The sequence below is a fragment of the Tachypleus tridentatus genome, chromosome 7 (assembly GCF_004210375.1).
Source record: "Tachypleus tridentatus isolate NWPU-2018 chromosome 7, ASM421037v1, whole genome shotgun sequence".
Classification (NCBI taxonomy): Eukaryota; Metazoa; Arthropoda; class Merostomata; order Xiphosura; family Limulidae; genus Tachypleus; species Tachypleus tridentatus.
In genome coordinates, this window is record NC_134831.1 from 44,337,570 (window position 1) to 44,350,048 (window position 12,479).

Here is a 12,479-nt window from a genome sequence, read left to right on the forward strand (position 1 = left end):
AATGTCAAACAAGGACACTGCAGCAATGCCAGGGTTTCATGAGCACTATACCCAAACACCAGCATCAAATACAATGTCCACAACACCAGTTGAGAACATCTAACACTGGTACTTGGTTGACCCTAGCCCGAGTGGACCAGCTGACTGACCCAAGGGGGGAAACCCTAAGGCTGCCTGTCTACGGGAATTCAAGGGCAAAGTGGTGTCTTAGGGTTGGATCCCTCAACCACCAGAATCCTCTCCTCCCCTTCATGGGTTGCTATGCACAGCAAAATTGGGGGTGGATGTTTAGATCCCTGGGAGGTATCCTCACCATGTACAGGAATCTACACCGAGGGGTAGAATCAATTTACCAGCATACTCAGTTAAATTATAACATGCTGCACTCATGAAATGTGCTTATGCTGTTAAGTATTTTTAATATTTTCTCTCTAAGTTTTTTTGTTTTTTTCTTTTTAGATACTTTTATAAAAATAAATTAAAAATGTTACAAAAACAAATTTAGTACTTATACATGGCATTTGAACTTGTTTGTTCTTCATATCTTGATGAATGTTAATCCTATTTTCTTTTTAGATTTGTTAACACTTCACCCAATGTTTATTTTACTTTACACAACTTGAAATAATTTCCTTATCTGGTTTTCGTGATCTATGTTGTAAGAGGAGATGAAAGTAATACAAAATAACCGAAAATCAATTTTATGATTAAGGTAACCTCATAAAGAAACAATTAAATTAAAAACATCACTCTCTTCAATAGCAAATGTCAGATACAAGTACTGATATACTTCAAAAATGAAATACGTAGTAGGAGAGGCAGAACCCGAGTTCCGTTTATGACATATAATTCATTAAAACATTGAGATACCTAATTTATATTAAGTCCTTGGAAACTTCCAACATAGTGTACGGTGAAGGGAAATTCTAAAAAGAACAATTCAGGGAAATATATAAATATTTCCTTTTTTAATTAAGAAATTAATGACAATCTGAATTTATATCCTCCAATTTTCCCAATGTATAAACCAAAAAGTAAAACCCACATGCCAACCCCCTCCTATCACATCCTGTCTTTCAAAAAGAGTCAATAATTCTCTTTGACATTTGATATTGAATTATTCAAAGCCGACAGAAAGAGCAAATTTTAATGTAGTGAATTGATATAAAGCTAATTTATTGTGACTAAAAATTTTTCTGTGATTCTTCACTATCAGCAAGTTACAGCAAATATTTACAGGAATTATTTTATAACACTTGAAGTTACAGTACACATAAAACACTCCATTTCTTGTGTATCGTTACTTTGTGTTTTAAATTGAATACCTTGCATAAACAATTCAGTAAAGTAATAACAACAACCATAACAAAAATTCAGATAACTTATACCAAGACTTTTATTGCAAAAAAGCACAAGGTCCATATATAAGTACTAAAGTTGTTTTTTTAAGTATATATCTTTTACATAGTGTTATGAAGTCAACTATAATATAAAAATTAAAAACTCATTAGATTACATAAAAAAATTAAGTAAAATTTCTCTACAAGGAGTTGCAAGCTGTTTATACATGATGTAATTCAACAGTTTGTACAACTTGTACGAGGCTTTTGACAGATGATTTATTGCACTATTATGTCTAGTTAGGCACAGTTCAAAGATCAGTAAAACAATAAAATTAAATGAAAGCAGCTGGGAAAAAATTGAAGGACTGAAGATTTTACAGGAACTAACTCTAATTGTCTGTTACAATATCTAGTCATCCTAAAAAATAAAAAGGGTACTTTAGGCTTATTGTGTTTTTTTATCTGATGGTTACAAGGTTTATCAAATGGACCCAGACCATATACACTGTTACGATAAAGAAAACATAAAATAAAATACAACGTTTGACTAGAAAAAAATTTATTTATTTATGAGGTTGTTATGGAAATGAAGTACGAAAACTGCAAGGTGAAAAACGTATCTATTTTTTACATGAAAATTTGTGATGACAAGAAACACTTGAAGTAAACATGAAAATTATGTTGCACTTTGACTGACTTATAAAACTTGTTTTTGTGTGTTCACAAACAAAACTTTAATACGAACATGTAATTAAAAAACTTTTTGTAACATTTACAAAAAAAACATACCAAATTTCTCTGAAGGTATACACTTAGTAAATTTAGTTATTGTATGTACACTTTCACAATTACCTAATGGTTACTTGGTCAGAATGACTGAATCCATGTGCAGAGGGTTAACCTTGAAGTTCAGTTAACTGTTATTAACTACATAAACAACAAATCAGCTCACCTCATCATAAAAAATGCATGCATGTTTAGCTGATACGTAATTGCAATGTCCATAGTTGGCCAAACAGACATCCATATCAGCTCCTGAAGCATATGTTGAAAGAAAAATGGGTTTAGTTTTTGTTTCTTACTACTTTATGTTTCATGTAAAAGGTAATTTTCATAACATTTATGCAACAATTGCTCAACAAAAAACAAAGAAACAGGTATGCATTAATGTTTCTATACTGCTTTACCTTATGCAGCAAGAAATGTTACATTCTACCTGTAAACATTATCATATATCTCATAACAATGATTAATAATTTCTAATTGTTTTTAAATACAGTTAGGATACTAGAAGGGAAAAAAAACCATTTAAAATCATAAAATAACACTTAACAATTAGTAACATTCATAATATGTTACATAAACTTCTATTTTGTATGGCACTAAACACTATACTTCAAGAGTGAAATGCTTCAACTTCAAATATCAGTTGTATACAAGTCAACTGAAAGCCTCACAAAAGCTTAACATGAAGAAATCATACATTTGAGAAAATTATATAAAATTTAATACAAAAAAATAAAAAAAGTGACCACATAGCACACATTCTTGCAGTTTTTGTTTCCTAACTATTTATACCTTTTATTAGTCAGAAAACAGCTTTAAGACATAACAAATGATTCCCGAGCCTTGCCTCCCATGAATCTTCTCACTGAAGTGATATTCCTATTCATTCTGGCTAATTACTTTCTACCAGTATGTGTAAACACATTCATATGATACCTCTGCAGGTAAATGCAGTAATATTCTAACTAGGACCTCAGGAAAGCATTCATTATGACTAGTTATAACTTATCTGTGAATATGCTCACATTACATCAGCATGTAAACATGTTTACACTGCATCATAACATGGCCAAAACTGATCTGGTTATCTGTTACTTATATATTCATGTGATCACGTTCACACTATATCACTACATAGTCAAAATCAATCTTTTATTTATATCAGTGAACATACTAACTTGTAAATAACTTCTACGACAACATCATCTTGATTTGTTTAAAAACTACGGTCGCAAGTTTCCAGTATGGTCAGTTTTTATTAGACCATTTCTTTCTGATCTCTCAGTACATCATATGATTTTGAGAATAATGCATGTGGAAATTCTAACATGTGGTTATGGCTGGCCATTACCTGAGGCTGGAAGTAGTTCAAAGGACCATTACATCTTGAAAAGTTAACATTTTCCTCACATTAAAATGTATTTCTGATAAATACTCACCTCCATACACACTCAGCTATCTTCCTCCACAAATCTACAAAAGAGATTTGCATGCCACTAGCATTGAAGCAACTCTCACCTAATTTTAAGTAATCTGAAGTAAACTGAGCCATTGCATAATGACATCATCATGTGACAAAAGCCCACCCATCAACAGAAGGATGACACACCACCATGCATTTGCACTTTTGAATCTTCATTTTCTCACCAGTCATATAAGAAAATTAACACCAGAAGTGGGGAGGAAAAACAAAAATGTGTCAAGAGGTAGATATCTATCAGAAGTACATTTTTAGATAAGGTAAATGTTAAAAGTCAGAGATGATACCTCCTCACACAGATTAGCTAGCTAGAATCCCACACTGATAACATGGAGAGATAGATGTAAAAATCTACCTAGATGAACATCTTTCAGAAAGCATAGGGTGTGACATCAGATATCAGAGGCCCTCTAAAAGCACACCTACAGAAGATCACATCTTGCCTTGATCTGCCTGTACCTTTTGCTTGTACAGGAAAAGGGAAGAGACATAGAAGCCAAACTTGTGTCACATGGATAAGCAGAATTAGAACATGACTATCAGAGTACTTAAACACAAGTTGTTGAACAGCCAATGTGTCTAGTGTAGTTGGAGCATATTCAGATGGAGCCTTGTGCATTTCCTTTAATTAAACTCTATAATTAAACTCTATAATTAAACTCTATGGGAATGAATTAAGCTGTGGGAGGAGTGCACATGTAATCACTACCTGTATTCACCTCAAATCTATCATTAGACTCTAAGGGACAGACCCTGCAAAAGAGTATACTATTATGTAATAAGAAACCTTAAGTATGATTTAACTTTACCATCAGATGTTACAGGATTAACACTAGCTGTGAAAGACTGGTTGATGTTTTTTGGGGTAAAGCTATGAAACTATCTGCATCAAACAGCTGGTAAAAATCTCAAAAGTAAAATATCATAAAATGTAAATATAAAGCAAGTTAAAAACTAAAACTCATAAATCAGGCAAAAGCACTTAAACAGAATTATAAAGTCCTGACACCCACAAAAAGCTAAAAACACAATGAAGCTAGACAGAATCACCATTATCTATAACACAACCCAATGTCAAGGGTAAGTCCATAGGAAGTATATGTTGAAAATGATGCCACAGCTTATGGTCGTAACAACCACCTAACAATAATAAGTAGACTAATTGTTACTCCAGTGTCACAAAGATTACACATTGGTGGTCAGTATCAAATAAAAGAAAAATTAAAAACTGTAATTAATGCATAATCTAGCCAGACAGGATGGCCAGAGAGCAACAGTGTGTGTGTTATATGGAAAAGCACGACCCTGACACCCCAACCCAACCACAAACTGCCACGAAGCCCAGCCTTGAATAGAAGACAGGCATGGTCAAGATAGCACCAGAGAATATGGACTTATCTGCATTGTCAATGAACTCATTCCTGCAATTACTAACATGGCCATTTATTCAGAAAAACTGGATGGAAAGAGAAGATTAAGAAAAATGGGTCAGTTGTTTTTTTAATATTGATGAGAAAAAGGTGAGAACTAATGTGAAGTGATTCTAGGGTCAGTAGAAAGCTTAGTCAATCTAAGTAGTATAATCAGTGTACTGTATTAGCTTCTACATGATCCAAGACAAGATAAATGGCATGCAACTTAGCAGCAAACATAGAAACTGAAGAGGGAATCCTTTGAATAACCACAGAGCTACAACAAACCATGGCATAGCCAAAAAAATGTCACCTGGTTACGGAGCCATTCACATAAATGAGAATACATGAATGGTTCAAGAGATTTTTAGCAAAGAGAAGACAATACTTCCAATCGAAAGTATTCACCTTCCCAAGATGACTCAAAAAATGTGGCATGCAAGGATGGTAATAAGCCATGATGGGTTGAGCTATTATTGAGGACAGCTATTTCATCCAACAACAGACCCAATCTGGCCAGTTGTGCTTGGAAATGAAGGCCAAAAGAAGGAATTACAAAACATCTATTCAAAAAAGAGCACAACTCACAAGAGGAAGAAAGACTAAACTCCAGGTGGAATGCTGTGGCAAGGATCAAACTGTGTTAGTATACTGCAGAAAAAGTTACAAATAACATAGGTGAAGAGGAGATTCATGGAACTCAGTGTAAAACGTTTTGGGAAAAAAGAACAGGTAAAACCATTTCCTGAGGTCTACTTTAACAAGTGATTGAGGGCAGTTTGAAGCTGCCTCTCAATAAACCTTATATTCAATAACTACTATGAGATGTCAAAGTCATTGACATAAAGCTCATTTTTAACAGTAGAAGGAAGCTATGTAGTTATAGCATTAAAATATATTGAAAAGTGTGGAATCAAGACATAATCCTGAAGGACTCAAAGATCCTGTTGAATGAATGACATTCCTGTTGAGTATAAAGTTAAATACAAATGGGTAAATGGCTATGCAACCCAAGAAGTGAAGATCCAAAAAAATATGTACCTCCATGTGGCATAATAATTATCCTCAAAATAAAGAAAATTAACACAAGACATTCTTTATTGAAGAAGGCTTCTCCAAATGAGGTTTCAAGTTGAATTAGGTGGACTACAGTGGAGCACTGTCGACAGAACCTACACTGGGTGGGTAAGAGGAGACTGATTAATTCAAGGAAACAAACAAGACAAGCATTAAACATCCTCTCTAAGACCTTACAGAGACAGCTAGTTAAAGCAATTGGATAACAGTTATAAGAAATCTTGCAATCTTTTCCAGGCTTAGAAAAAATAGGTAAGATAAATAGCTTTGCTTTAAACATAAGGAGAATAGTTCTCCTGTCAGATGTTTAAAAACAACCAGAAAAAAAGGAAAGAGTGGTAGAAGAGAGATGGCATACCATCTCATACTGAACATCATCAGGTCCAACTAATGTACTGCCAGACTGATGAAGAAAAAACTAAAATTTCATCAGCATAGTAGTGGATTATAATCATAAAGACAATTGGCCCAAAGGAAAAGATGCAATCATTCTCCCCTGAACTTAATGGCCAAGAAGGCTGGGGAAAAAAAACAGATACGACAGAGAGATAAGAAAAACACTCTCTTAGAGTATTAGCAATGTTCTGTGTAACAGAAATTTCTTGGCCATTGGAGAGCAAGATAGAAAGGTGATGGGAATTGGTTGTAGAAGAGATGATGATGGCAAACGTAATCTAAGATTTGTTCTGCCTTTGATGTTTGACCAGCCAAGCATAGGCACAAGCCCATTGGAAATTAATGCAGTTGTTAAGAGTAGGATACCTTAGAAAGGTATCCTATGTCCATTTCTGAGCTTTCCTTGCCTACTGGCAGGTGGGAGACTAACTACCATGTATGGAGATACTGTGGGAAATGTGTCAAGATTTTGGAGATAAAACAAACATCTGCCTTAATGATGCAATCTGTTTCTGCTTCTATACAGTAATTAAAATATGAAAGACTAATGAGAGCAGGATCAAGTTCTGAAATCAAGCCAATCAGCCTCATACAACTTCCACTGTGGCACTCAGGTCAGGTGTCACTGATTATGGCCAATGTTCTTCAAAACGATGGGAATATAGTCACTGCCTTGAAGGTCACTATTAACCCCACTAAGAAAAATATTTTTTAAATGCAGAGGAACAGACAGATCAATAGCAGTTACAGACTGACTAGGTGCATGAAAACAGGTAAAGGCAACCATATTAAAGAAAGACTGGTTGTGATCCAAGAGAATACACTAAAAAAAAAAAAAATCCTCCTATCAATATCAGAACCACCTCCAAGGTGATTGTGTCCATTAAAGTCTCCTAATATCAAAAGGGGAGACAGAAATTATTCTACGAGAGGATCAAAGTTTGACTGATCATAATTGTTTCTGAGCAACAGGTCAAGAGAGCAACCAGTAATGATATGACCCAAAGAAACAAGACTGGGTGCAGTATTCAAGGGTGTAATGAGTGGCACAGACAAGATGGATACATGATTGTCAACGAGAAATGCCAACCCTCCAAAAACTCACCCATCACACAACCAGTTATTCCAGTATAAAGAAAACTGATGAAAGGTGACAATATCAGCAAGTTTCAGGAATGCTTCTTGTAAGGAGAAGCACAAGGTATGACAGGAATCATGTAAGGCTTTAATTTCATCCAAATGAGAAAGAAAACCTCAACACTTGCATTACGTGGAAATGTTCATTTTTTATTTAGGTGGAAAAGGACTGAACAAAGAACTATTCTGCTTGATACCATGTGGTTTTTCTTTAGTGGAAGTAGATCAACTGACCTCCATGAAACCTGCCCTAGGTTAATTAGGCAGATCTCCATCAGTAGCAACAGATTCCAGTGACTGAGGACATGAATTAACAATTAGGGTCAAAATGTCACTGAATTCAACAGTGGGGACATATACAGGAGTAGATGTTGACTTGCCAACTTTTTTATCCATGAAGAATAAAAACACTTCTCACATGGTGCGAGAAAAACTCTGTTGGAGGCATGGAAAGATCCATCTGCACTCCTATTGTAGTAGTGGAATATAGTGCAATATCATACGTTTCAAATGGAGTAGGGGATAACTTCCAAACCTCTAGATAAGAAATGTTGTTAATAGTTTTAAACACTTTTCCCTTCACCTACTTTTGACAAGAATGAAAATAAGAGGGATGAAAACCATCACAGTTGATGCAGTGTTGGTCCAATTGACATTCACAGCCTTTAAAACAAACACACATCCCAAAGCCGCAATAAAAAACTTTCACAGGACTAAACTGCTGACACTGGAAACATCTAAGAGGGCTAGGAATATATGACCATACCTTACAGTTGAGATAACCTGCCTTAACAGTGACAGGTGGAGATAGAAACACTGGTAAGCAGCATAATTCCCTCTTTATGAGTAAAGATAAGTCATTCTGCATAAATTCCTCAGCTGGAGAAATCAGGGAGGATCTCTGACTGTGATGTTTAGTAAATATTTCTCAACAAACACTCTTTGAAAGGAATTCAAAGTAACATGCAGAGTAACCACAATGGGTTTATCATGAATGGCCTTCAAATTCAGGAATTCAGTGTGTTTTGGTGTAGATGTTTCCATTAAGATGTCCCTAGAACATAGCTTCTTTGGTAAATTTGGAGAGCAGCAAGTCCCTCTAAACCCTTCTGAATAAAAAGGAAAAAAAAAGGAGATATTTGTCCTACTTATTTCTAAGTCAAAGAATGAATGATGAGAAAAAACAAGGTACAGAAAGAGTAGCTGAGGGTGATTGCAGAACAGTGTTCCAAATGTTGTAGCTTTCCAGTTAACTGTTGTTGTTTTTTTCAGGGATTTGAGAGTACATAATAAAATGTGAATTATTCAGTGCCCACTGGTTCCACCTAACATGGGGTCTTACAAGATAATGATCTACAATGCCAAGGCTTTCTGAGCACTATACCCAAACACCAACATCAAACACAATGTGCACAACACCTGTTGAGAATGCCCAAAACTGGTACTCAATTGACTCTAACCAAAGAGGGCTCATCAACCAACCATGGAAATGGTAAACAAACACACACACAATGATATTTTATAATGAATAGTCACAACAAGTTAACAGATACTACAGAATGGATTTTATCTGCAGTACACATACTCACCTATACTTTAGTGAAAAAACTATGGATGCAGAAGGGCTTGTGTGATATTAGTGATGTACGAGTCACACTAGACTAATGTTGTCACCATTCCACTTCTCATCATATTGTTGTTCCTTATTTTAGTTCCAGGAGTTGGAAACTAGTCAGTGGCAAGGATCTCCCATGCTTCACTCAACAGGCTGATGGGGATAATTCATGTAGAATAGACTTAAGAGAAGATATCTAGGTCCACATCAGTCCTTCAGTCTGGAAAGATATTTCACTGGAGACAGTATAGTGAGTGATTGCAAAGTCCTGACAATTTTAAAAGCCAGCAAATATAAGCCAGAAGTGAGCATACTGTCTCCCTGGTACTGGAATTTTCTATAATAGTCCATGGAACAAATATGGTTTGGATCAGACAGCAGTGACTATATATATGTGGATGGTATGAGCATTTTATGCTATCCTGTCTCAATGCAAATTTTGCATAATCAGCCACCTGGTGAGGTCCTCTCTAATGAAAGAGAAAAAGTACATATTCTTTTCAGAGACAATGAGGTGATAGAAGAATGGTGACCTGTGAAATCCAAAATCTATGAGATAAGACAGACAGGTGTACAAGAGGAAATGAATGTATGGAGAACCCCACCTAAGGTTTGTCAAAGAGGAGATGTAAGATAAAGAAAAATGAAACAAACTGAATGTGAAAAAAATGGGAAATAGTATGTATCATATGCTGAGTCAAACACATCAGTGGAGTCAACAGACCCAATATCATAAGGAAGAAAAAAAAAAAAAAAGGAAAAGAAGGGTCCCAGGACAGGGATATATGAAAGTAGGGTAAGACACAGAAGGAAGGCAGCGAGGAGAGGAATACAGTATACATCCCAAGGGGACTTAGGAGAATGAAAGAATTAAACAGAAAGAAAAGAATATGAGCCACCCAATAAGTAGGAAAAGATGCGGCTCAAAATCCATCATGAACAGCACAGTTAAAAAAAAAAAAGGAATATTGCCAGGAAAAAAAGGGTCAGTAAAAAGAATCAATGACAAATAACATGCCACAAATGGTGATAGAGAAATACAGTGAAAGAACAAGAATGTGACAAGAATAATGCCACACAAGTGGAAAGTTCAGTCCACTATGGATAAATATCATGTGTGAGGGTGGATGGAGGATCTCTCTCAATTGAGGAAGGAACAGTAAGAATCAAGAGAAAAAAAATGGGATAGCCCAAAAGGTGTCCAAATGGCAATCAGACCAAGACTAAAGTGATCAAAGAAACACCAACAATAGGGTCCAAGAGGGAGAATAGTGTTTAAATACATAGTCCAGAAGGAGGAAATAAAAAAAAGGAATAGGTATAGAAAAAGAGGTAGGACCAGACATGGCTAAAAGTTGACACACAAAGCCTATGCAGCTTTGCTAATAAAACTGAAGCTCCTGGCAAAGAATGTGAATAGGTTTCGAAGTGTATGGTTAATGCCTAAAACACAAAGGTCCTGATACAGCGACTACAAGGATGACTGGAGCATGAAAGGAATGTGGAATAAGCTGAATGTAAAATGACCAGCTGAACCATCAGTAAGAGTAACAGTGGGAACATGCCAAATGAAGAGCAAGAATATCAAGCATGTTAATGTAGAGTGAGCTCTTTTCTAGCATCAAAACATTCAATGAGAAAGAGAAGCATCAAAGAAATGAGACATGGTTTGAGAAGTGGTAACAGAATAAAGAAAATAATACAAGCAGGATCCAGTCACCACAAAAATTTCTTGAAAAAAAGTTCACAAAAAAGGAAAAAAAAGCCCCAAGAAATAAACCTTGTGTCACTGTGGGAAGATACAAAAGATATGCACCAAAGGAATGAGTTGTTCTAGGGAAGCAAAAATTTTCAGAATAAAAAGAACCTCTCATCCAGGAAAAGAACAAAGTGTGTAAAGCATGGTTATCATGTTACATGATACATTCCATACCACAAAAGTAAAGGAGATAGGCTGAAATGGGTGAGACGAGAGAGAACAAAATGCCCAACAGTAACCAACACTAAATGGGTATGAGGGAGGGTTTAAATTCCAAGATGAATTTTTCTCCAACTGAGTAGCCACCATAAATAAGGGAGGTTAAAAGAAAAGGAAACATCCAAGAATAGGCTTGAAAATCTAAATAGGTAAAGCAATGGGCAGCTAGCCTTAGATCACGATAAGCAAAAGCCCTCAAAATACCAAGAAATACAAGATGAGCCATTGCTGAGTGAAAGGGAGGAGCAAAGAACAAGAAAACAGAAAAAAAAAATTTACAGGATAAAACAAAAAGTACAGATTAGTCAAGAAAGACAAGTAAAAATGTGTCTGACACATCAACAAAGGACAACTTCTGACCATGTGTAAAAAACCATAGATGTAGACTTAGGAGGGAGGAAAGAAAATGGGAGAAAAGCTAAGGTGGAGGAATGGAAAACAAATGCTGGCAGAAATTGAAACTGACAGCAAGAGAAGAGAAAGGTATCCCCAGAAATGTACATATGTAATAACTATTAACAAAAAAAAAGTGACAACAAGGCTTTTGGTATAAAGAAGAGATGAAAAAAAAAAGAAAGAAAGAGGAATGCCTGGAATCTGGAATGTAAAAGTGAGAAAAAGGCTGATTAAGAATAGAAAGAAAAGTAAAGGGCAATATCGGAAAGAGGTAAGAACCCTGGAAGATAAAAAGGACAAAAGTCATAACATCAGACCAGGTCACCAGTGGAAAAGAAACACCACTGAAGACATTTGTATGTGTTTTTCATATAGCAAAGCCAGATTGGGCTATCTGCTGAGTCCTTTGAAAGAAGACACTTGAGTAGTAAAAAAGGTACAGGCAAAGGAGTAAGTGTACAAGAAGAAGGAAGGGGCACAGTAAAGAGGAATGTAGGGAAGCAAAGTACAGGGGTGTTATTGTTTTGTGCATATAAGTGGGTTGTGATTTTTCTACAATAGGTGTCTGTGAGTTGTTAGCAATAAATTCGAACAATAAATGGACAGTGCTCAATCCAACAGTTTTAAAATAATATACTTACAACAAATCATGTGTGTGTACAAAAATCAGTTTTATCTAAAAATCTAAATAATTCTCTTTTTTTGTTTAAAGTCGACACAAACTGATCCATTTTGTAAAAACAAAATCACAAGGTTAAAAAAAATAATTAAAAAATATTACAAAAACATCTTGACACAAGTGCTGTCAAATAGAAAGTGACAGTGCAGTATAATCCTAAAAAGAAAAATGTCAGAAGAA

The 12,479-nt window shown here is 35.3% G+C and overlaps 1 protein-coding gene across 2 annotated transcripts in view; it reads right to left on the minus strand.

Moving 5' to 3' along the window:
• Positions 1-515: 515 nt before the first annotated feature.
• LOC143255557 (PHD finger protein 12-like) overlaps positions 516-12,479 on the minus strand; it is an 80,160-nt gene continuing 68,196 nt past the window's right edge. For both annotated transcript variants that reach the window (XM_076511393.1, XM_076511392.1), the window contains one exon: positions 516-2,378. In XM_076511393.1, coding sequence (XP_076367508.1) covers positions 2,287-2,378 — 92 coding nt within the window. In that variant the 3' untranslated portion in view covers positions 516-2,286. The remainder of the gene's footprint in view (positions 2,379-12,479) is intronic.